This window comes from Panthera leo, chromosome C1 (assembly GCF_018350215.1).
Source record: "Panthera leo isolate Ple1 chromosome C1, P.leo_Ple1_pat1.1, whole genome shotgun sequence".
NCBI lineage: Eukaryota > Metazoa > Chordata > Mammalia > Carnivora > Felidae > Panthera > Panthera leo.
This window is the reverse complement of record NC_056686.1, coordinates 34338569-34362952: the sequence shown is the minus strand read 5'-3', so window position 1 is coordinate 34362952 and position 24384 is coordinate 34338569. Positions and strand designations below refer to the sequence as shown.

At 52.9% G+C, this 24384-nt stretch overlaps 1 protein-coding gene across 4 annotated transcripts in view; it reads left to right on the top strand.

The window, feature by feature from the left end:
- The first annotated feature begins 13102 nt into the window (after positions 1 to 13102).
- SLC6A9 (solute carrier family 6 member 9) overlaps positions 13103 to 24384 on the top strand; it is a 31404-nt gene continuing 20122 nt past the window's right edge. For all 4 annotated transcript variants that reach the window (XM_042951789.1, XM_042951788.1, XM_042951787.1 and 1 more), the window contains exons 1-2: positions 13103 to 13266; positions 18718 to 18834. Coding sequence is in view for 2 of the 4 variants with exons in the window: in XM_042951787.1 (XP_042807721.1) it covers positions 18805 to 18834 (30 nt within the window). In the remaining 2 variants the exon portion in view is untranslated. The remainder of the gene's footprint in view (positions 13267 to 18717; positions 18835 to 24384) is intronic.

Genomic DNA, 24384 nt, shown 5'->3' with positions numbered 1-24384 from the left:
GTAATTCTTTCTTGGGGGGGACTGTCCTGCGCATTGTAGGATGTCGAGCAGCATCCCTGGCCTCCCCCCACTAGATGCCCAGCACACCTTTCTCCCAGTTACGGCACCCCAAACCATCTCCAGTTATAGACAAGCTGCCCCCAGCTGAGAACCACTGCTGTCACTCCTACTGCCTCTCAAATTCTTTTTCTTCATTTACTTTTATTTTTTTTAAGTTTATTTTGAGAAAGACTTGTATGAGTCGGGGGTGGAGGGTGCAGAGAGAGAGGAGAGAGAGAGAGAGAAAGAAAGAGAGAGAATTTCAAGCAGGCCCCACGCTGCCAGCTCAGAGCCCGATGCAGCGTTCGAACCCACGAAGCCACAAGATCATGACCTGAGCCGAAACCAAGAGCCGGAGGCTCAACCGACTGAGGCACCCAGGCATGCCTCCAAATTCTTTTTGAATTGCTATCATGGAGTCACCCAGATCCTGTGTTAACCACGACTCAGGGTGACCCAATCCAAGTGTCAAACACAGACAACCCAATTTCTCTCAAACCCACGTTGCCACCCAGAACCTGTGTTGTCTAAAACTCCACGTCGCCTACCAGTCTGGGTCCCCACAACTTCCTGTCACCACAGTCCTTTCACTGAGTTCTATGTAACCCATTACCTAGTGGTGTCCATGCCCTCTGTCACCAGCCAGAATTTCACTGGGTCAGGGCCACAGAGCTCTTCACAGAGACAGAGACAAGGAGACAGAAAAACAGACGCACAACACACATCAGGGAGAGGCAGAGAAATGTACAGAAGCAGAGATGCTCACATAGACAGAAGCAGAGACAGAGAGAGGCTCTACGCCTCCAAGAGGACCTTGGTTATGCTAAATGGGTCACCAGGGACCCATCGAGGCCCTTCCCCCCACCCCAGGATTAGACCCGGGCGTGGGGAGGCTAGATTCTGAGAGTAAGGAGCTTAGACCCAACGTGACAGCTAATCACCCACACGAGGCTTTTGTCTAGGTCACCAAGCCCTGAGCAGCCCCCACCCCCACCCCCACAGTCACTCCTCTGTTCCTCCCATCAGGTACTCGACTGACAAGATCTCACCCCTGAAAAGTCACAGCTCAGGGAGGCAGAGACAAGAAGTCAGACCCTCCAGCCTCCCCTCTAGCTCTACTACCAGAGTGCCAGGAGGGGGCAAGATCCACCAGCATCTAGAGTGTTGGTCGGGGCCCGGGGGGAGTCCCCGGACAGAGAGCTTGAGTTTCCCACTATATTGTCTCAGGAAGGATCTGGCTGAGTCCGGAGAAACACCTTTCTGAGTTGAGAGACGTGGTGGGGAGCAGATGGTTCCTCCTATCCTGGACCCCTCCGACACAGGGCCCTTGAGGATTACCAAAATGAAAGAATCAGGCCTACATTTTGAACAATAAAAGTCTTTAGAGCAGCCCCACCTGCAGGCTGGCCTGGCCTGGTTGCCATGGTGATACCCCAGTTGCTCCATAGGCAGCTGCTGGTCCTTGAAGTGGGGACCGGTGGGGGCAGTGTTTCCTCCAACTGCGGTGGGTTGGGGTGAGAGGTCGGTGCTCGCTGGGAACACTCCTGACCATGGCTGGGGCCTGGTCTCCATTCCCGCTCTCTCAGCTCAGGCCCTATCCCCAACTTCCAGCCACTACTTCCTCTGCTGCTCCCTGAAATGGGCTACTCAGAGTCTGAATCCACCTGGGATGCAGTTCAGCCCTCAAGTGCAGGGTTCTGCTGTGAGGGCTGCTCGACAGGCTCCGGCACTCGGAGGCTCAGGTGAGTAGCTGGGGCGTGGTGTCCCAGGGTAAGGGCTCAGAGAGGTTCCAGTGGGAAAGATAGGGTGGGAGGGCTCAGCATAAAAGTTCTGGAAAAAATCAGGCAAGACATGGGTACCAGAGTTCAGGCTTGGGGTAAACACACCCTAAACGTGACATGGGACGTCAGGGGCAAGGACTCAAATGTGAGGCTCAGATGGGGCCCAAGGGAGGGTCTGTGTTGGTTCTTCCCTTCAGTAGTAGCTCAGTACTAAAGCGATTGCTAAGGGGCATCTGGGTGGCTCAGCCGGTGAAGCGGCCCACTCCCGGCTTCGGCTCAGGTCATGCTCTCACAGTTAGTGAGTTCAAGCCCCACACTGGGCTCTGGGCTCACAGCTCGGAGCCTGCTTCCCGTGTCCCCCTCTCTGCCCCTCCCCCACTTGTGCTCTCTCTCACTCTCTCTCTCTCTCTCTCAAAAATAAATAAATGTTTAAAAAAAACGTTGAAAGCAATAATTAAGGTACTAAACTTTAGATGAATAACTTTTTTGAAAGTATAAATTAGAAGGGACTTTTGTGGCATATATACACCATGGAATATTATTATTCTGCCATAAAAAAAAAAAAAAAGAATGAAATCTCGCCATCTGCAAGAACAGGGATGCAGCTGGAGAGTATAATGCTAAGTGACACAAGTCAGTCAGAGAAGGATAAATACCATATGATCGCATTCATATGTGGAATTTAGGAAACAAAAATGAGCAAGGGAGGAAAAAAGAGAGAGAGAGAGAGAGACAAACTGAGAAACAGACTCTTCACTATAGAGAACAAACTGCTGGTTACCAGAGGGCAGGGGTGGGGGATGGGGGAAATAGGGGATGGGGATTAAGGATTGCACTTACCAGGATGAAAAAATAAATAAATAAAATGATTATTTTTAAATATTCCTTTTTTTAAATTTATTTTTGAGAGAGAGAGAGAGAGACACACAGAGTGTGAGCTGGGGAAGGGCAGAGAGAGAAGGAGACACAGAATCCGAAGCAGGCTCCACGCTCTGAGCTGCCAGCACAGAGCCCGACGTGGGGCTCGAACTCACCAACCGCGAGATCATGACCTGAGCTGAAGTTGGACGCTTAACCGACTGAGCCACCCAGGCACCCCGTAAATATTCCTTTTTAAAAAAATTTTTTTAACATTTATTTATTTTTGAGAGACAGAGCATGAGCAGGGGAGAGGGAGAGAGAGAGAGAGAGAGGGAGACACAGAATCCAAGCAGCTTCCAGGCTCTGAGCTGTTCGTTAGCACAGAGCCCGATGCGGGGCTCGAACTCACGAACTGAGAGATGATGACCTGAGCTGAAGTCACACGCTTAACCAGCTGAACCACCCAGGCGCCCCTCCTTTTTTTTTTAAAGGGACTTTAATGTAACTTAAGTTCACTTACATTCCTAGAAGTTTCTCCCAACCTTTCTGAGGTTTAGTTTCCTTATCTATAAAATGGGAAGAATAGTATCTAGCTTGTAGAGTCATTGTGAGTACTATAATGGGAAAATGAATGTAAAGTTCTTAACACAGAATGTACTCAATAAATAATAGTGTAAAAAAAAAAAGTGCACTTAGAAATGGAAGAGACTGCTTGAAGCAAGAGCTCTTGTAATTGCTTAGAACCCAGCCTGCCAGCCGATGTTATCAGTCCTGAGGGCAGCAGCTATTGAGAGATCAATTTTTCTTCTCCTTAAGAAAGACCAGACTGTATGGGGAGAAGGTGACATCAGGCAGATTCCGCAAGGGAGAGGGAATACTGCCAACCGCACCAGGAACATGCTGAAAATCTGTAGCTTATGTGCTTTATAATGTAAGTAGTAAAATAAGCGTATTTTCTCATAGTACACTATTTATAAAGGTTTAGAGCAAAAAAAAAATAAATAAATAAGGGGAGGCTCTTTTCAAAAAATTCAGATACAATTGACATATAACATTGTATAAGTTTAAGGCAAACAACTTTTTTTTTTAATGTTTATTTTATTTTAAGAGAGAGCAGCAGAGCATGAGCAGGGGAGGGGTAGAGAGAGAGGGAGACACAGAATCCCAAGCAGGCTCTAGGCTCCGAGCTGTCACCACAGAGCCCAACACGGGGCTTAAACCCACGGATTGACCTGAGATGAAGTCAGACGCTAAAGTGACTGAGCCACCCAGGTGCCCTATGGCAAACAACTTCTTGATTTGCTACTTTTATGCTGCAATGTGACGGCCAATGTAGCATTAGCTAACACTTCTACTGGGCCACATAATTAACATTTCTTCTAGTGGTAAGAACAATGAAGATCTAGTTTCTTAGCAATTTTAATATTTATAATACAATTTTGTTGTTTTTGTTTTCAAAATAAACCCCCAGTTCAATGGTTCTCAAACTTTTCGATCCCAGGACCTCTTGAGAGGGCACCTGGGTAGCTCAGTCGGCTAAGCCCCTGAGTCTTGATTTCCACTCCGGTCAGGATCTCATGGTTCATTAGTTCAAGCCCCACGTTGGGCTCTGCATTGACGGCATGGAGTCTGCTTGGGATTCTCTCTCTCCCTCTCCCTCTCTCTCTGCCCCTCCCCTGCTCATGCTCTCTCTCTCCCAAAATAAACTTAACCAAAAAATAACTGAGGACCCAAAAAAGTGTTATTTAAGTGGGTTTTATCTATTGATATTCACTGTATTCTAAGTTAAAACTGAGAGAAATTTAAAATACATATTCAAAATAACAACATAAATGTATTAGAAGCTAACAGAAAAAAATATGTCTATGAAAAAGAGCTATATATTTTCCAAAACAAACTTTAGTGAGACCAGTGACATTGTTTGACATCTTTGCAAATCTCTTTAACGTCTGGCTTGATAGAAGACAACTAGATTCTTATATCCACTTCTGTATTCAGTCTGTCGCCATATGTGGGTTTGGCTGAAATATGTGAAGGAAGTGCAGCTTCACAATGTATTTAGCTGGAAAGGGGAGAAGTGTTTTTATAGCCTTTTCAGCTCATTATGGATGTTTTCCTTTCATACTACACCAAAACTCGACAGGTGTGGTTTCTTAAAAGTTAGTTGCAGGGGCGCCTGGGTGGCTCAGTCGGTTAAGCGTCCGACTTCGGCTCAGGTCATGATCTCACGGTCCATGAATTCGAGCCCCGCGTCGGGCTCTGTGCTGACAGCTCAGAGCCTGGAACCTGCTTCAGATTCTGTGTCTCCCTCTCTCTCTCTGACCCTCTCCCGTTCATGCTCTGTCTCTCTCTGTCTCAAAAGTAAATAAACCTGGGGCGCCTGGGTGGCGCAGTCGGTTAAGCGTCCGACTTCAGCCAGGTCACGATCTCGCGGTCCATGAGTTCGAGCCCCGCGTCAGGCTCTGGGCTGATGGCTGGGAGCCTGGAGCCTGTTTCCGATTCTGTGTCTCCCTCTCTCTCTGCCCCTCCCCCATTCATGCTATGTCTCTCTCTGTCCCAAAAATAAATTAAAAAAAAAAACAACAAAAAAAAACGTTGAGAAAAAAAAAAGTAAATAAACGTTAAAAAAAAAATTTAAAAAAAAAAGTTAGTTGCAGTGTGGAATCTGAAACTCTATTAATGAACTTTTCATATTCTGTTACATGAACACCCATTGGTCTGTCTTGCACCTTGAATGGATCTTTTATCCATGCATGATTTTTTATTAATTATTTATTTAATTTTAGAGTGTATTTACTTATTTTGAGAGAGAAAGAGAGAGAGAGAGAGAACACGCACAACCAAGGGAGGGGCAGGAAGAGAGAATCCCAAGCAGGCCCCGTGCTGTCAGTGCAGAGCTCGATGTGGGTCTCGAACTCATGAACCGTGGGGTCATGACCTGAGCTGAAATCAAGAGTCAGACACTTAACTGACTGAGCCACCCAGGGGCCCCCATGCATGATTTTTTTTTTAACATTATGTACTGGTCATTTGGAAAATACCGGTTCACTGAGTTATATAGATCTTCCAAATACTGACACGTTTCATTACACAATACAAACAAAACAAACCAAAAAGACCCCACACATTCACTGATGTCAAAACCAACCTCATCAAAGTTGAAAAGATTTCAAACTCACGGTAGCAGACAGATATTTTCCAAATTCTAATTTTCACTTGAAAGCTCTACCTTTATCATTGGCAACAAGCACTAAGAAGTCGTTTCCCTTGAAGTGACAGGTGCATTTCATCCACTCTGGAGAAAGTGTATGCCAAATACCCAAGTCTGAATAATATTTTTTGTCATTTATTCTTTTAAGTAAAACCAGTGAGAAAAGTCAATTTCAGCTCATAAGTCAATTGAGTAAGTGCTTTTCCCCAAGCTAACTACCATATGTCGTATGCAGAAGACATGCTTTATGTACACTTCCCATTTGTCACACAAAATATTAAAAAGGCATGTAAGGGTTGAAAGGTAAAAAAATTAATAATTTTAGGGGCGCCTGGGTGGTTCAGTCAGTTGAGCATCCAACTTCGGCTCAGGTCATGATCTCACGGTTTGGGGGTTTAAGCCCTGCGTCGGCTTTGTGCTGACAGCTCAGAGCCTGGAGCCTGCTTCAGATTCTGTGTCTCCCTCTTTCTCTGCCCCTCCCCGCCTCAAAAATAAATAAACATTAAAAAAAAAATTTAATTAATAATTTTACTGTTTCTGGGGCGCCTGGGTGGCTCAGTCGGTTAAGCGGCCGACTTCGGCTCAGGTCATGATCTCACGGTCCGTGAGTTCGAGCCCCGCGTCGGGCTCTGTGCTGACAGCTCAGAGCCTGGGGCCTGTTTCGGATTCTGTGTCTCCCTCTCTCTGACCCTCCCCCGTACATGCTCTGTCTGTCTCTGTCCCAAAAATAAATAAACGTTAAAAAAAATTAAAAAAAATTTTTTTAAATAATTTTATTGTTTCATCAAGACATTTTTAAGTGAAACTGGCCCTTTTTATTCCTTTATCTTTTTTCCTTTTATTTTATTTCATTTTATTTTTTTACTGTGTATGCATAGTGACAGACAAAACACAAAGAGTGCTGGTCTAGTTGGGAGCCATGCCGATTCCTACTTGGGCGTCAGCAGTTAAAACTGACCACTGTTGCCCTTCCTTCACTAACGTGAATATCAATGAAATAAAAATGGCAAATTATGAAAATTGCTTTTGTCTTGTGGACCCCCTGCAAGGTTCTTGGAGCCCCCCCCCCCCCCAGGGATCTTCGAACAGCACCTTGGGAATCGGTGCTGACATTCAAATTAAAGAATTAGAGTGGCTACGTTTACTTTTCTTTTTAAAGGACTTTTTTTTTTTGAGACATCACTCAAAGGTTTGTAAAATACCCCATGGAAAAAAAAGGAAGCCAGTTCCATTTGTGGTACTATTTGCTTTACTTCCTCTAAAAGAAGGGGAGGGAGAGGAGAGGAATAAGAAGCGGGCTGGCCCATGGGAGTGCACCAGGCATGTAAAGTCATCCATCATATGTGTCATGGTGAGAAGACACAGTCCTGGGACTGCAAACAGGCAAGTGGTGCTGGGAACTTAGGGCCCTCTGTCACCTTCCCCCACATAGTCTCAATAGCCACAGAAGCCTGCACAACACACACACACACACACACACACACCACGGGCAAACAAGCCACATGTTTTGCCATGGCTAATTTCACACAACTTAAATGGAAAGCCCGACCATGGTTATACTCACACAATACAATCAGCGGCATCAAAGCCACACAAAAAGTCTCAATAGTCAACTACCCAACCTTATTGTTCTCAAAACCAATTCACGTTATTTTATATTCACAGCTGGAGAATTTCAATGGCTATGTGCCCAATCATAGTTACACTCAAACTATCAGTATGGCACCAAAAAACACCTACTGGGTTGCCATGCGACTATGTATGCGTACCGTTCACAAGGTGAGAGTGTGGATGGACTTGGGAGACAGGACAACATGGGTTCAAGTTCAAGTTCTACCACTTACTAGTTCTGTAACCTTGGACAAATTATTTAACCTTCCTGAGTCTTAACTCCAGAAAATGGACATAATTCCTACCTTGATGTGAGGACGACATAAAATAACGGGACAAGTGACAGCAGATGTGCTGGCCAGATGCGCCCAGGGATCCAGCTGTAACTGCTATGTATGACTTTTGTCACCAGAGGGCACCAGGGCTCCAAGGTATCCGTAGTGGGTGCAGGGAAAAACCAGGCCCAAAAGGCCAGGATTCCTGGGAAGGAGTCTTGAGGCAAATGCAGACCGGGAAGGTGTGGGGACTCGTAGGGGGATGTGCAGCCTCGGAAACCCCAGACCCCGGCGAGGCCCAGGCCACCAGAGCATGTTGCCAGGTAGGATGGGCACCTCCCGGAGAGGATCCTGACCTCTCCTGGGAAGGGAGATGAGTACTTACTGTCCACCAGAACTCTTCATTCCCACTTCACACATAATTAATCCTCACAATACTATGATGGATAGTCACTACTAATAGTATTCTTGCTGAGGAACACTGCAGAAACGGAGGGCCCAACTTCCCCGGGGTATGAAGTGGAAGAGCTGGGGTGTGAATGCAGGCATCCTGGCTTCAGAATCCCCGCTCCTGACCATCACTCTACACTGATCTCCCAGGGCCCCCTCCCCTCCCCCTCCTGGGTCTCTGTCAGGACTCCCTGACCCCTGCCGTCTGCTCTGGAGCTCAGCCAGACCCAGCTGACCCTTTCCCCTCTTCCAGCTTGCTCCCTGCCTGCTCACTGGGCCTGCCCTGGTAAGAGGCTTATCAGGCATGTGCGTGGGGGACAGATAAGGCGGGGCCCTGAATACAGCCTTATCCAGTCCTGCCACCCCCAGCTCCTGGGAGTTTGGGGAGCTGCCAGCGGATGGAACCCCACCCACCCAGACAGCCAAACACCACCCACCCCCAGAGCCTGGCGTCCCTCCCTGTGATGTCATAGCTCCCTATGATGTCATAATTTGCAGTGACATCATTGCTCTGTCCCTCCTTCGAGTCTAAAGGGGCTACTCAGATGGGAGTTGGGGAAGTGGAGGCAGACAAGACCCTATCCAGCGTCCAGGTCAGCAGGAAGAGAGGGTGGTATTACAGGATCCTCTTCAGGGTGGATGGCTACTTTTGGTATTGACTACTTCACTTATAGCCAGCCCTCTTCCTGCCTTCTCAATCCAAAGAGGCTCTGGGTCCAGCAGGAGCAGGGGCAGGAGGGAGAGGGGGGGGGTCTCTAGGCCCACTGCAGGGCTAGAGGCTTTGAACCAGCCCCCTGCTCCCCACAGGTAGGAGTGATCCTGGCGAATAAGGGCCTTACATTCCTTCCCCTGGAAAGTAGTGAGGCAGGGAGGGACTATAAGGATGGCCAGACAGATGGATATAGTCGGACCTGCCCTGACAGTCACACATGTCAACTTGCGGATGCAGTTTATGTTCACAGCCCCTCACCAACACCATCCTGTGCCAAGAGCCATTCAGTCTCACAACCATGCCCTATGTGGCCACAGGTGGCAACGTGGCAACATGGTGACCCACACCAATGCACTGGCACAGGCACATTGTCGTATGTCCCATATGGGAGAGCGGGGGCCCCTTTCTTCTCGTGGCTGCATTCCTAGAGATGAGCACACTTCCCAGTACACAGTAGATGTACACTCCTATGTGGTAACTGGGATGGGGATGGCCCTGGAGGAAAGCCATCCCTCCTGCAGCCCCTCTCGACCTCTCCAGATCCAAGATGGGGGCATCAAGGAAGCATTACTGCTGCTTCCAGCACCACCTGTAGCCCCAACTTCAGTGATGGCCCCTCCCCAGCTAATACCAGTCACTGAAAGGCCCTGGGCCATGCAGGGGCACTGCTCCATCCCCTCCAGGCTCTTTTCCAATGGGTTGGGACATTGGCACTCAAAATTGGGTATTAGGAATGTTGGGTGCCCTAGATGTTGGGTATGCCTGAGCATTAGGCTCTGTGGGTATTGGGCACCTGGGTTCTGGGTATTGAGAACTGTGGGCTTTGGATTCTCTAGAGTGTTAGGAGCTCTGGCACCCTTGGCACTGGGAATTCTGGATTTGGGGAGCTCTAAGGTGTTTCAGGATCCGGGCTTTGCATGCTCTGGACATTGGGGCTACCCCCAGACAGGGCCAAAGCCATTGTTTCCACTCTATAGGCCTAGTTTTACCTGGAGCTGCCAAGATCCAGTCTGGCACCCTGCTCTGAGCCCCATGATTGACTCCTGCTGCCTCCATGGACGGGAGCCAAAAGTAGCACAACAGAATGGTCTGAGGGACACATGGAACCCCACAGACATCTCCTGGATCAGGAACCAATTTAACCTACTCCCTTGCATTGGGGCGGGGCAGGGAAGGTGCCAGGCACTGACCACTGGGCTCCAAGTTCAAGGGAGAAAGAATCTGAGAACAGAGCCCAGGCAAGCCACTCCCAGCAAAGCTTCCCGGTTCCTGAGGCTGGGACTCCAAGGAGGTGGAGACCAATGGTCAGGCCAGGCTGCAACTCAAACGGTGTCCACCCTCCTCCAATGTCTCAGCAGGGCCCCCCTGCACCCCTCCACCAAGTGCCTAATGCCACCAGCTCCTTCAGTGCCCTCCAGAAGTGGCCCAAGTTTGGCCTTATCCCTATTGCCACAGACATACATCTAAGCCAACTCTGTGTGTCCCAACACAGGCCTTGATCCTATAGGCTGACGACAACAAAGGAGGAAACCAGCCAGCACTGGGGGATCTGACGCTGGGTTCAGCCTGCGCAGGAAATAGCACAGTAACTAGAGGCTTGGGAGACACACCTTAGCCCACAGTGGGTGGGGCCCAGCCAGCTGCCTGCCCTCTTGCTGCCCTGCCCCAGGAAGAAGCAGGTCAGCAGGTCGTCTGACCCCATCGTCCTCCTGTGTGTCCTAGGCCTGATCCCCCTATTCTCCATGGCCCAGGCTAGCCATGGTCTTCCCACCCTGTGGGCCAGCTGCCCAGGGCCAGCAGCTCACAGCCAGGGATGAAGGCCATCCAAGTTCTGACCTGGGCTGGGCCCAGACCTGCCTCCCTTGGGGCCTCATTCTAGTTGGGGAAAAAAAAAAAAAAAGCTGCTCTTGTCCCTGTCTCATGGAGCCAGCTTTTCAAACCAAAATCTTTCTCAAGTTTCTTCTTGGGTCTCAACTAACTGTATGGCTGCCTGAAGCCTTTTCTAGATCAAGGTGGTAAAATACATACATCCATGAATCTCTCTATATGAATACAAATATATTTTGTGCTATGTCATCTCTGTCTAGCAAAACCCTCATGGGCAAATCTCCAACTTCCCCAAACACTCCAGGGAAAATCTTCTCCCCCCCGCCCCCCGACCCCACGGACTAAGGTGCTAAACTGTCTCCTTGCCCCTGGATTAATCTCAAACTATCTTCATAATGAGTCCTCAGAGAGCTGACCCTGAGCACCCCACCCTCCGCTGCCCCCAGCCCCAGGGCCTCAGGGCCTCCTGGGGGTCAGCTCTGAGTATCCCAAACATGCCTCCCTGCATACGAGCGCCTCAGTGTGAGGTAGGAAGCCTCAGTGTTCGTGGACCATAATAATCATCAGAAACTTCACTTGGTGCCCCCTTCTTGTGCACCTTCACCCTCAGTCCACTGCTTCTTGGAAGAAAGCCATCACACTGCTCTCTGGCACACTTCCTTGTTCCCATTCCCTACCTGGAGACCTCTTCCTGCCTCCCCTGCGTGGTAGCCCTTTTTGACAAGCCTCAGGGGAGAGGGTGGGGGGGAGAAGCCAGAAACAGGATTTATGTCCTAGGCAGGAGAGTCGGGAAGGGCTTGGCTTAGATGTGCCCGATCCTTGGAGTTGGACACACACATACCACTGCACAGAGCAGTGCACATGGTCACTTCTCCACAAACACAGATCCACCTACACAAATCCACAGGGTAAGGGGACACGGACACAACATAGTGCCCAGGTGGAGATGCACTTGCATGTGTGTGTGTGTGTGCACGCACACACACACACATACACAAGACACCTGCAATTCTTTCATAGGAGAATATAACTCCCAAACATGCTATAACTCCTAGGTTTAGGAACAAAGTAAAAATGCAAATAATCTTATGATGAGATAAAGCATCTTCCCAGACTTGATGAGGTCTCCAATATAAATAGATTGTAAATTCTGAACCTAGAGCCCTGGGGAAAGTTTGTGAAATGGACTGTGTATGGTCTGAGAGTGCTCCTGTCGGCAGAAGTGTCTGTGTCTGATACCTATTATCTTGCTCAGTGCCTCTGATTGTAAATTAATAAAGTGGAATCTCACTTGTGTGACTTTGGCGTGTGTGCATCAGCTTCTTGGAGGCTGACTGTCCCCAGGGAGCAAATAAAACCAGCTTCCTGACCAGATAACAGTGAGGAACAGACTCAGGGTACAGAGGGGGTACTTTTGCTCCAGGCTGGGTCCCTTCAGAGTAGATGCCCCCACTCAGGCTGGGGCAACACCTGTTCCTCTGCCAACCAGTACTAACTGGTGGCTCTCACAAGGTAAGGAAACTTTCCACCAACTGCCAGGCATTGCTGCCCAGAGGCAGCCTGGAGCAACGTGTTCTACATATAAGGACATGGATTACCTTAGGTTGTCCTCTCCATTTCACAGGGAAGGAAACTGAGGATCAGCAGACTCCTTTTGGGGAAGTCTCCTTTATCGGGTATTGGAACCCAGGTCTGTCTTCCCAGGGAAGGAATAAGGGGCCCAGGTTGGTGTCTGCAACTCCCTAACAGAAGCAGCAGAGTAGGGGTGACCAAACCAGTGGTCAAAGGAGGGTCCCTGGAGGAAGGATTACCCCTAGACCTCCAGTTCTAAGGATTAGGACCCAGGCCTTACCCAGCTGTGCCCACAGTCCCTAGGGGCACCGTTCCAAAGGGAATGGAATTTGCTCTGATTTCTCCCTGGGGGCAACGCAGGCGCAGAAGACCAGGGGCCTGGAGGGCCAACTCCAGCTCCAGCCCCCCAAAGTGCCCCAGGCCTTCTGGCTTCATTCCAGTCTAGCCAAAGGGGGCAAAGACATCTGCTTCCTCCAAGGGCCCCAGCTGGAGGGCAGCAAGACAAGGGCGGAGAAGGGGGCTCCTTTGTGGAGCCCACTCCCAGGGGTTCCTGGGGATCAATCATCTGAAAGCTGGAGAGACTTGTAATTTTATTCCCTGGGAGGAGGAGCCTGAGAAGTCGGCCAGTGGGGTGGGGATGAAACGGGGGATGGGGGGGGAGCGGCCAGGGGAGCTGTTCAGGGAGGGGAGGGACTTGGCTAGGTCTCGCAAGCCTTCTCCACTCCAAACTTTCACCAAACTCTTGGCCCCCGCCTCCCCGAAACCAAAACACAACAAGCCCAGGAGGAGCCGCGAGCGGCGCGGCAGGGCGGGCGGACTCGCGGCGGTACTGAGCCTCGGGAGGCTGATGCAACTTTCCCTTTAAGAAAGCCACCTGGGCGCACCGCGGTGCGGACCCAGCACGCCTGGGCCGGGGGCTGCAGCATGGTAAGGGGGCTTGGGGAAGGGGGCGCTGCGGCCCGCGCCTCTGTCCGTCCTGCCGTCGGTCTGGGTTTGGTATCTCCGTGGGGCTAAGCCCCAGGACCAGCGAGCGTGAGTGTGTGTGTGTGTGTGTGTGTGTGTGTGTGTGTGAGATCGCGCTTGCATGCGGGCATCCGTGGTTAAGAGTGTGGGTGCACGCACGGGGATGTCTGTCTCGCCGCAAAGATCGGGGGTAGGTGCGCGCGTCTGGGTGTCACCGCTGTCGCCAAGGAGCTGAGGCGGGCGAGAAAGGGGGGGGGGGGCGCTCCCGAAGGGGGGGCGCTGCGTGCCGACGCCGGCATGGTCGGGGGCGGCGGGCGCAGAGCCGTGCGGGTAGCGCCGGAACCAGAACGTGTCACGGTCCGTCTGGAGCGCCAGTGGGTCTGCGCGCCGGGGGCCTTCGGCGGCCGGGAACCGGCGGGCCGGGTCTGCGCCCCGCGTGCGGGCTGCCGCTCCATCTCCTCGAACTGCTGGCCGGCCTGGCTGCCTATCTGGTTCCTCCAGCCGGCCTGCCTCCCTATCTGCCCACCCACCCACCGGCCGGGTTAGGGTTCCCGCGCACCCGCGGGTCCCGGGAAGCCGCGCCAGGGGGTCCCGACGCCCTCGGGATCTTTGTCCGCGGCTCCTGGCCGCGGCTTTGGGAAGGCACTACGGCCGTGGAGTTATTTTGGGGCTGCTACTCCGGGGAAAATCCGCGCCCTCCCTACCCCAACCTTCATTCCGGGTGCGTGTGGGGCGGGCCCGGGCGGCCACAGGTGAGGGCAGGGGCCTAGGAGCCGGGGGCGCCCACCCTCAGCCGGTGCCCCGCACCCCGTAGCCACCGCGGGGCTGTGGAAGGCGGCGGGGACGGGGCGGGACGGGAAGGGGGGCTAGCCAGGAGGGCCGGGAGGGGCCGGAGCCGGCCTGGGGGCGGGGCAAGGGGGCGGGGACCTCGGCGCCCCGGTACTTTTCCACCGCTGGGGCCGGGGGCGGGGCCGCCGCCTCCACACCAGCTGAGAGGCCCACACGTGGCGGCTGATGTAACACCGCCCCCCAACACCTCGCACCAGGATTGAATCGGACGCACCCCGCTTCGAGGAATCGGGGTGCTACGGAAGGTGCCGCAGCTCCAAAGGCGACCGCGCCCCTGCCTGCCGGCCCGGGGCCTCCTCGCTGTCTGCTGGCTGCTTCTTAAAGGAGCCGCGCCCCCTTTCGGGCCTGCTCTCCGTAGACCACGCCCCCTCCCTGGTCACTCTTAAAGGAGCCGCGTCCACAGCTCTCTGACAGCTCCAGCACAAAGCTTGGGTCTATTTCTTTGCTGAAACAAGCTTGATGCTTGGGCTGCTAGAAAATAAAGGTTGGGGTGGAGGGGGCGTGAGGAATGGAAAAGGAAAGAAGGACCGGAGAAGTCCAAAGTGAGGGAGCATCAGAAGGTTTGAGAATAGTGGGTGAGGGAACTGTGGAAGGGACCAATGGGCGGCACTGAGCATGCCCAAGTGTTTCCAAGGACCGCAGAGAAAACGCCCCCTTACTCGGCCTACACTGCGAGACTGCCGCGGTACCTGCTCTGTGCCCAGCCCTGGGGACACAGGAGAAGCACACCTTTGCCCTGGAAGATCTCTCCAGCTCATGGGGAGCCAGATTTGGACCTAGTAACCGTGCCTCAACACTGCATGTGACGAGCGTGTTAATTAGATGTACACAGCGTGCTTTGGGAGTACAGTGAAAAGGTGACTGCACCTGGAGGAGGAAGGAAGGCTTCTTGAACATAATGCTATTGAGACAGGTTTGAAGATGGGTAGGATATATACAGATGGAAATGGGGACAAGGATGCTTGAGGAAGACAGAGCCCCCTGAACAAACATGGAGACAAGAACCTTTGGGAAATGCTGAATAGTCCCACATGGCGGCAGGTGGCTGCATGCAGCCAACCTGGGCTCTAGGCAAAGCTAGAAGCCCTCCCTGGCTCCCACAGCCCCATCCACTTCCTCCATCACAGTGAACATAGGTTATGCTTCCTCCTCCATCTTTCTCCTAAACTACAAGGTCCTTGAAGGCAGGGAAAGAGCCTGTCACCTTTCCATTCCCAGAGAGGACTCCCCAGCTGGCTCAGATGCACCTTTAGAATTGATTGACAGACAGCTTTAGCCCTGTTTGGGGAGAAGGAAATACTGAGCAGTGAGACCGTAAAGATAACCGGGTCCTGTGACTGCCCTCTTACCATCCACAGCTCACTGGCAACTCACACCCAGCTCACCCTCTGCCCACTCTAAACCTGCAGGGCCCCAGCACTCCTGTCCCTGGGCCTGACACTGGCTTCTTCCTGTTGCACCAGCAGAAATCAGCGACCCCCTCCTTGTCCCTCACCTCCTGTCCAATTCATCACCAAGTCCTACCAATGTTACCTTCTATATTTTCCCAGATCTGTGCACCTTTCCCTATCCCATCACCACTTTCCTAGTCCAAGCCCCCTCATACCTGGTCTGGCCGCTTCCTGACTGTCTTCTCTTCCACTAACCCCTCTCTCCAGTCCTTTCCCCACACTGTATCTAGGGCGATGTTTTCAAAATGCACATTCCACCGATTGCCCCTGCCAGGTGCAACTCTGCCTCAAAGCCTTTGATCACTGACATTGCTCTTGGGATAAACACCAAAATCCAGGCCCCAAAGTCCCTGACCCTGCTTATCTGTCCACCTTTATCTTTGGCCACTTTCTCCCTGGCTATCTGAGTCCCAGCCTCAGGGTCTTTGCACGTATTATTTCATTTGCTTGACTCTCTCTTCCTTTTCTCTTCCTCACTATCGCCACTTTACCTAAATAAGTTCCTCTGAAATAAGTTCCTTAAACATAAACATCACTTCCTCAGGAGAGCCCTCTGTGACTCTCAGCCGAGGCCAGGTCCCCCTGCTGTAGACTCTCATAGAAGGATCTTTCTCCTCCACACCCTTTATCTCAGTGTGTGATTGCATTTGAGTCACAAGTTTCCCTCTTTCCCCCTAGCTTGTAAGATGCAGGAAGGCAGAGACCAATGAGTTCTTGCTGCCCAGCACAGGTCGGGCCCAGAGCAAGCCTGAAATAAATATTTGTGGAATAAATGAATTGAATTGTGGCCAGCCTTAAACGCCTGCTAAACAATCTAGGCCATATCCTGTTGGCTGTGGAGAACGATGGGAGGGAATCAAGGCTTTAGGGCTTTGGGAAGATTAATGGACGGGAGGGGAGGAACATGTGGAGGACTTGTAGTAGAATCCAAAATTAAGCAGAGACTTCAGAACTTAACAAAGGAAGTATCACCAGACCCATCTTCCAGACTGAGAAAACTGAGGCTCAGAGAAGTTTAAGTAACTTGCTCAAAGTCACACACATGCTGAATGACAGAACCAGAATTCTAGCCCAGTTCTACCAGGTCTCAGTGCCCAAGCTCTTCATCACATGCTAAGCTAACTGCTTGCCAGTGATGGTCCATAAGCGGCAATGCTTCACACCCAACTCATTCTCCTGGAGACCAGCGCCAAGCAGTCTTTTCGTCACCGATCTCTAAACACTGTGAGCACAGGGACCGTATTTGCAGTCAGTGCTTGGGGATAACCTGAGTGAGAATGCTCTGTAGCCTCAGTTCCCGGGCAGAGTGTCCTCAGTTTACTTACCTCACCAGGGGCCATACTAATTACCCGCCCATGAGGTGGCTCTTAATTATGCCATCGGCTATTTTTACTATCATTATTATTACTGTCATTATTATTCGTTGGCTGAAGAGGGACGGCTTTGGCGAAGTCAGACCTAGAGTTTACGGCATGCGGTGAGTGAAGAAGACAAGGGTATGAGCTTCTAAGGGAGCATGCCCCTCCTTCTCCTCACAGCCCCCAGAAGGCCAGAGCCATGAGCAGCAGCCTCTTTAGGAGGACACTTTGAGAGGCAGAGAGAACAGCCTGGGTTACTGACAAAAGGGAGATGGTTACAAGTCACAACTGCACCTGCCCCTGCCTCGGGGAGAGGGCTGTATAGGACACTGAGTGGCCAGGGCAAGGTCCTAAGGAAGCCAATGCTTGGTTTTCACAGGCAAGGAATTTCTTCCTCATCTCTTCTGGCCTTTGAAAAACTTCCTGGGCCTGTAGGAGAGAGGTGGCCCTTGACAGGTGGCTGTGGGTGGGGCTGAGTGGCACAGAACGGCCTTTGGAGTAGAGTCTGCTCCCCGGGAGGGTAAAGAAGGGGCCAGAAGCTGAGCCCAGTCCCTCCTGAGACCCGACCCTATAGAGGTTGAACCTCCTTGTCCACCTGACCCAGGGTTTTCTTCCCATGAGAGAATTCTTTGAGGCTCCCTAAAGGTTGATTCCTCTCCTGAGGTCTGTCAAAAACTACCTCCTATTCCATCTGTGTTTGACATTAAACCTGTATACACCGGCACAGCCGTGTGGCCACTCCTTCCATTGGTCTGCTGCCTCCTCCAGCTTGTCAGCCCCACATTGCCTGTCAGATGTTTCCTACAAGGTCTCTGGCTGAGCTGGACCATCATCCCAGTACGTCAGCCTTACCCATCGCCCTTCAATTCAGTTCAACCAAGACTTGCTGCAAGCGAGCACTGGGCTGGGTGCTGACACAGGAGGTAAATGAAACACAGACCCAACCCTCGGGGGAATTCACAGACTCATGGTTGACGGACATAAGCAAATAAGTCTAATATGAGTTGATAAGGACACTAGTAGAAATATGCTTAAAAAAGAAAGGGTGAAGCAATTTGTTCACTCTCGTTGGGGAAGGTGCCAGGGAAGGTTACAGAGAAGTGACATTTAAGCATGGATTTGCAGTATTTTCCCGGGTGAGCAGGAGGGAAGATGTTGCAGGCAGAGGACAGCCTGAGCGAGGGCAGGGAGATGTGCCTGCCCGTGGTGTGTTTGGTGTTTGCAGAGCTTATGGTCCAGGTTGGTGACATGGCAACATGCCCAGCTGCCCCAGAGCCCAAGCTGAGTGGCACCAGGAGGAGGGAGGAGTCTCCTGGCTGTCTGGCTGGGGTGAGGTTGGGGAGTTGTGTGCTGACTCCCCTTCAGGAGAAAGGTTGAAGCCATTCACATAGACGATGAAGGAATTGGACTCTGTCCCAGTTCTGTGTTCATTTTTTTATCTTTTATAGAATTGGGCATCTGGAGAGTTAAAAATAGACCTTTGCCCATTGGGACGGGAAGCGTGGAGACCAAGGGATCCAGGGGAAGGGCTGGAAGAAGGGCTAGGAAGGAGCAGATCCAGGGTCATCCAGAAAGAAACGAGGCGGGAAATGGCCTGGCAGAGGGTGGGCCAGCCTGGGAGCGAAGTGAGGGCCTGCCAGCTGGTGGTCTGGGCCCTGCTCTACCTGTCCTGGAGAACCCTGAGGGCCACCCCGTCCCGTGTCCTGCCCTCCCCTTCCTGGGCCAGGTTCCCACCCCACTCTCTGCTCTCTCCACAGCTCTTGAGGTCTGTGGTCTGAAAGGTGCTGGAAGCAGAGCCTGTGAGTGGGGTCCAGGACTCCAGAGCCCCCCAACCTGCTGCTGCCATGGTAGGAAAAGGTGCCAAAGGGATGCTGGTAAGTACAGGGACCAGACTGCAGGGAGGAAGGGGGTGCGTCGTGAGCACCGCCCCCTCTGGGACCTTCTGCCAGCTCCTTGCTATGACAGGAGGGCCTAGGAGGCTTCTTGGGGCCCTGAGTCTGGCACTGCTAAGGCTCCTGAGTACTGGGGCTATCTCAGGCCCCAAGCAGGCAACCCCTTACCCAACGAGTTAGATGGTGGTGGGGCTCTGAGCCTGTAATAGGGCAGATTCTGCCACAGAGCCCACAAAGGCATGTCAGGAGGCAGGGGCACACTCCCAGTCCTCATCACCAGAGATGCTCTGGAGAGCCTGCAGTCTGTCCTGGGCTGGGAGGACAGCGGGACACCCAGGACCGTCACATGGTTGGCTCCCCAGCACCCCACCCCAACCCTGTGCTCTGCCTGCCTCAGGGAATGTCCAGTATGAGCCGATCAAGGGGTCTTCAGACCCGGTCTGGCTTTTCTCTACTTCCCTGGTTCCTTCTCACTCTGAAAAGTAACAAAGAGCGTTTCATTTTGAATCCTCTTCTGAGGCCTCGGAAAATTTCCCTCTCCCCCTTCCCCAAGCCGTGCCCCCCTTCCTTTGCCCACTGCCTCAGAGCACAGGAGAGGAGGTAGTGAGATGCCTCGAGAAGCAGAGGGGCAAGGGCAGGACCTGGTCAGGGCTTGAAGGAGGCAGACTCATTGATGGATGGAGCAGGTTGGCACTGGAAGCAGGAAGTGGGGAAAGGATGTCAGATCCTATCCCAAGAGCAGTGGTTGGATTTCTTCTCTTGGGATCTTGCCTCGGGGACAGGCTAGACTGGGCAGCTGTCAGGGGAGGAAGCCAGTGATGAGTACAGCCCCTTCCCTTGGCACCTCTCTTGCCCGCATCAATTCCTTCTGTTGCTTTTCTCGTTCTGTTAAGAACTGATTGACCTAGGGTCTCTGCCAAGCTCCCCCCACCCCCTAAATAGGCTGTGTCTCTCATCAAAGATTTTTGGGACTCAGAGTACCTGGTCCAAAGGAATGGTCTGGGAGAAGGAGATGGGTGGTTTTTCCCCAAGGTAAGGACCCTCTATCTTGCCCTGTTCTGAGCTTCTAGCATTCAGCCCCTCAGACCTGCTCTGGCCTGACTCCTACCTGGTTGGAACAAGTCTGAATGAACTGGGCACGTGAAGGTATTCCTGAGCCAACCTGAACTCTGGGTGCTCAGAAACAGGCAGAAAGGGAAGCCTTATGACCTGAACACTTGCTAGAAATGGATGCTGTGACAGGACCAAAAATGGTCTCCCTTTCCCAGAGAAGTCTTGGAATTGCCACGGGCCTGTTGTACATAGGACATGGGGTGTGGCTCTGTCCCATCCTACATGGAGGCTCTGAGCCCCACGAAACCTAAGAAGCCCTCTGAGTATTCCCTGGCTGCTCTTCCTTCTCTGGAGTGACCCTGAAAGGACTGTGGCAGGCAGGCAGCGGGACCCATGTGGGCCACATAGGGAGCATGAATCACAATGTCCCATAATCCCTGCCAGGAGCTGAGCTTCCCGGACTCTGGGCTCTGCCTGCCGGGCCAGCATGTCTGTGGAAGGGAGCGCTGCCTTGGGACGCCGTTCCCAGCCCCAGGATGTGCCTAAAGATAGCCGGGGCTTAGTTTCCTCCATGCCCTCTGCCCTTTGGCTTCTGCCCGCCACTGCTGCGTTTTGAGGCCCGTAACATCTGTCCCCTGGGCTCCACCCCCACCCCCACCACCACAGTGGTTGCTAGAGATTCTGTGCCTGCCTCTTTTTCAGTTCTGCTGATGACCTTGGGCTACTCTATTCTCTGGCCCCAGTTTGGAACTGGAGCCACCTCCTCCATTCAGTGCTTGTCTCTAGGATACAGGCTCTGAGGAGCGCCATCCCTCCTGGCTAACCTAGGCAGCTGAGCCAGGGCTTTATTAGGTGCCTGCGGTCCCCTAAAGGCAAATAGCTAAGGACGATCCTTTCAGACGTCCCCTTCTCTGGATGCCATGGTAGGGCAGAAGAGAGGGCATTGAGGACCACGCATGGGAGCCGCTTGGACAGTCCCAGCCCCGTGACTTCTTTTACCACTTGTGCTCTGGTATGCAGGGAGCGGGTAGCTAGTCCCTGCCATGGGCTCCTCACTTCTATCTGCTTTGCCTCATGTCTGGGTGTGAGGACATGGGTCCCCTCGGCTCCCTTCAGTCAGCAGATACCCTGTGTCATCCTTGGCGCTCCTGCTCTTCATGTGGCAGGTGCTCTGTGGAGAAGCAAGCCCCTTCGCAGCACGTGCCCAGGCCCACATGCCTGCTGCACGTGTCCCTCCCCCGACTCCCAGCCCAGATGGTCTCTGCCAGGCCAGCTCAGCTGCCTCCCTCACGCCTCAGCAGCTCCTAGGACGGGGCCGTGCGAGAACCCAGCTGGCCAGGGTGCCTCCAAGCCTGGGAGCAGCTGGGATGCTTGGGGGCACCGGGGGGTGGATGGGGTGATACTTCCATGGAGACCTAGTGCCTCTGTACACATGTGGGGTGGAGCTGCCTGAGGCTCAGAGGACGGGGAGCTAGAGGAGAGGAGCCCAGGACAGGAGAGCCCCACACACACATGGCCTCACACCAAGGTCACAAGCTGAGCTGATTCAGTCCCCTTCCCTCTGCCCACTGCCCACTGCCCACTAACACAGAGTCTTGGGCAACAGAGGCCTTGGTGAGCCTCACTGGCCTCTCCCCATGTCTTCGAGCATACTGGTTGCTTCTGCCGCCGGGAAACCTTGTGATGAATAAGAACAGAGTCACCTGCGCTAGGGCCCCGGGTGCCAGAACGTCTAAATCATCCCAGAAGGCTTTGCAAGCACCGCTGGCCACCCGGGCTGCCCCGCCCTGACCTGTTCTGTTCCTCTCTGATATGAGGGTTTGTGCCCTTCTTATCTGCACCATCCATTGCAGGGCCAGGCACACAGCGGGTGCTCCCCCGGCCCAAGGCCTGGCATGTGGCACGTGCTCAACTCGTACAGGCTTGGCACACACTGGGCACTCCCTCAGTATAGAGCCTGTCACACATTGGGCGCCATCTATCACAGTGCCAGGCGCACAGCGGGTGCTCCCCCATCTCAAGGCCGGGCATTCACTGGGTCCTCACCTGGCACAGAATTTGGCACACGAAGGATATGCTCATCTAGTGCGGAACATAGCACACGACAGGGGCTCACCGGCACCGGGCTGACACAAATCGGGTGCTCTCTTAACACAGACCTGACACACTGTGCTCTCTTTTGGCCTCAGACGTTGTGCATAGTGGGCACTCTGCTAATAGGTCCTGGCACACGGAGTGCTTTCCAAACACCGGTCCTGGCATACGGTGGCTGCTTTGCTAGCATAGGGTTTGGCCCATAGTAGGTATTCTCCTAGCTCAGGGACTAGCACATAGTAGTGGGCACTCTCCTTATACGAGGCCTAACACAGAGGAGGGGCTCTCTTAGCTGGGACAATGACCCAGATGGTCACTGGTCTCTGAGCAATGACCCAGATGATCAACCAGGTGATTAGAGATGTGCAACGACACATACCCAGTGAACTGGACGATATCTAGATCCAGGGGAAAAGGTCCAACAGTCCTCAGGCCTCCTCTCTGGACCTGAGACCCTACCCTCCCTTCCCCTTGGTCTCCTTCCTCTCCCCCTCCAGCTGAGCAGGAGCACACCTGCTCAGTCCTGTGCCCTCACCTCCCCTCACGCAGCTTCCCTGCAGCCCTCCCCCCACTCAGGCCTAGCTCAGCGGGACCTTCCCCCTGGAGTCACAGGGCACAACAAAGCAACTAGATTGCTCGCCCCTCTGGAGGCATGCCCACTCTTATTAAGAAAAGTCAGAGGCGGGGGCTGGGGGAGTCGGCCTCCCAAAGTGGGGCCGGAGCAGCTGGATCCCACTAATGAGGCCTCATTACGGCCAGGGCCCAGCTGGGCTGCTGCCGCCTCCTGTCCCCATGGCCAGAGCCAGAGAAAGCTGTCCAGCCAGGGCTGCCTGTTCTGGGCAGCCTGCCCAGGCCAGGGCAGCCGGAGCCCAGAGCCCACCCTGGGTGGAAGTGAGCATTTGGGCATCATGGGTGACTGGGTCTTCCTGAAGCCAGTGGCCCAGCCAGTGCCTTGGCCCACAGTCTGCGCCCGCAGGAAGTCAGCAGAGCGTGTCTGGGGACCTGGCTGCGTGAGGCTGGCCCAGTGAGAGGCTGAGTCGGTGGGGTCTCAGGCCATTCTTAGGGGACTTGCTTGAGCCGAGGCTGGTCTCCACCTCCCCCACCAAGATGTACGTAATAATGTGTCTACATCAAGGCATTTGCGGGGGGTGGAGGGGAGATTAAATGAATTAATATATATAAAGTGTTGAGGACAGTGGCTCATAGTAAGCGCTGAATATGTACCATCTCTTACTTTTATTGCTAATACTCACTAGATTCGATGATGGGTGGACATTATCCCTATTGCAGAGATGAGGAAACTAAGACTAGACATGTTAATGACTTGCCTAAGGCTGTATATGGTGAGAAACTGGCAGCGTGGCGGTTTGAACCAGACCTATCTGACTCTAAAGCCTGCGCCCTTTAAAAAAAAAAAAAAAATCCATCCTGCCATGTTCCCTTTGGTGTCACCACACTTACCAAACTAACAGAAAAGCTGGCTATTCTTTACATTAGAATCCATGCATGCTTCCATTTGGTGGATGCTTACCAAGATCCTTCCTTCTGCCAACCTATCAATTTCCGAGGACAGGTGCACCTTCCCGGGACCAGAATACTCATGCCCGCCTTCCTGACTGCTGGTTTGTGGTATCTCAGCATCAGCTGGAGACTGACTAGCGAGTGTGGCCCCAGAGAAGTGGGACTGGATGGGTCTGAGTGACCTCTCGCCCCGGTTACAGTGACACGTGCTGGTCTGTACCCAGCCCACACAGCACATACTCCCAGAGCAACGTCTGGGGTTCTGGGCAGTGCCGTGCAAATCTTCAAGGATTCTGTTGCGTGGCTCCGCCTTTGTCTGAACTCTGTGGTGACCACTCTCTTGGCTAGCGCCAGCTTTCTTAGGGCAAGTGACAGTGCAGGCCCGAGCTTTCTTGCATGGTCACTCACATTCTCAATCATCTTGGCTGGTTGAGAGTCTCTAACTCTTGTAGGGGAACAGCTCCAGGGCCCAACACCCCCCCAGCCCACACCACTCTATGAAGTCTAAGCTGCTTTGGTAGTGCCTGTGGACGATGCCCCCTTCTTCCTGCCCTTTAATGTGTCTAGTGCCCAATGACACCCAACCACCCTACCAGGAGCCCACCAAGTGCCAGGACTGGGAGCTCAGAAGCGTCTAGGCCCTGAGGCCGCTCACTGTCTTCCGCGCTCGCTCTGCCTCACTCTGTGGTTGTGAGTATGTGAGTGTATGTTTTGTTCCAATAACTTGCTGGGAACAAGGGGAAAACACAACAAACCCCATGCCTCACTCTAGCTCTGGAGCACCCGCGCCGGGCTGCATGGGGACTGGCCGGAGGGGGAGGGCCAGCGGAGGGGGTAGGCAGAGCTTGGGGAGGAGATGAGGTG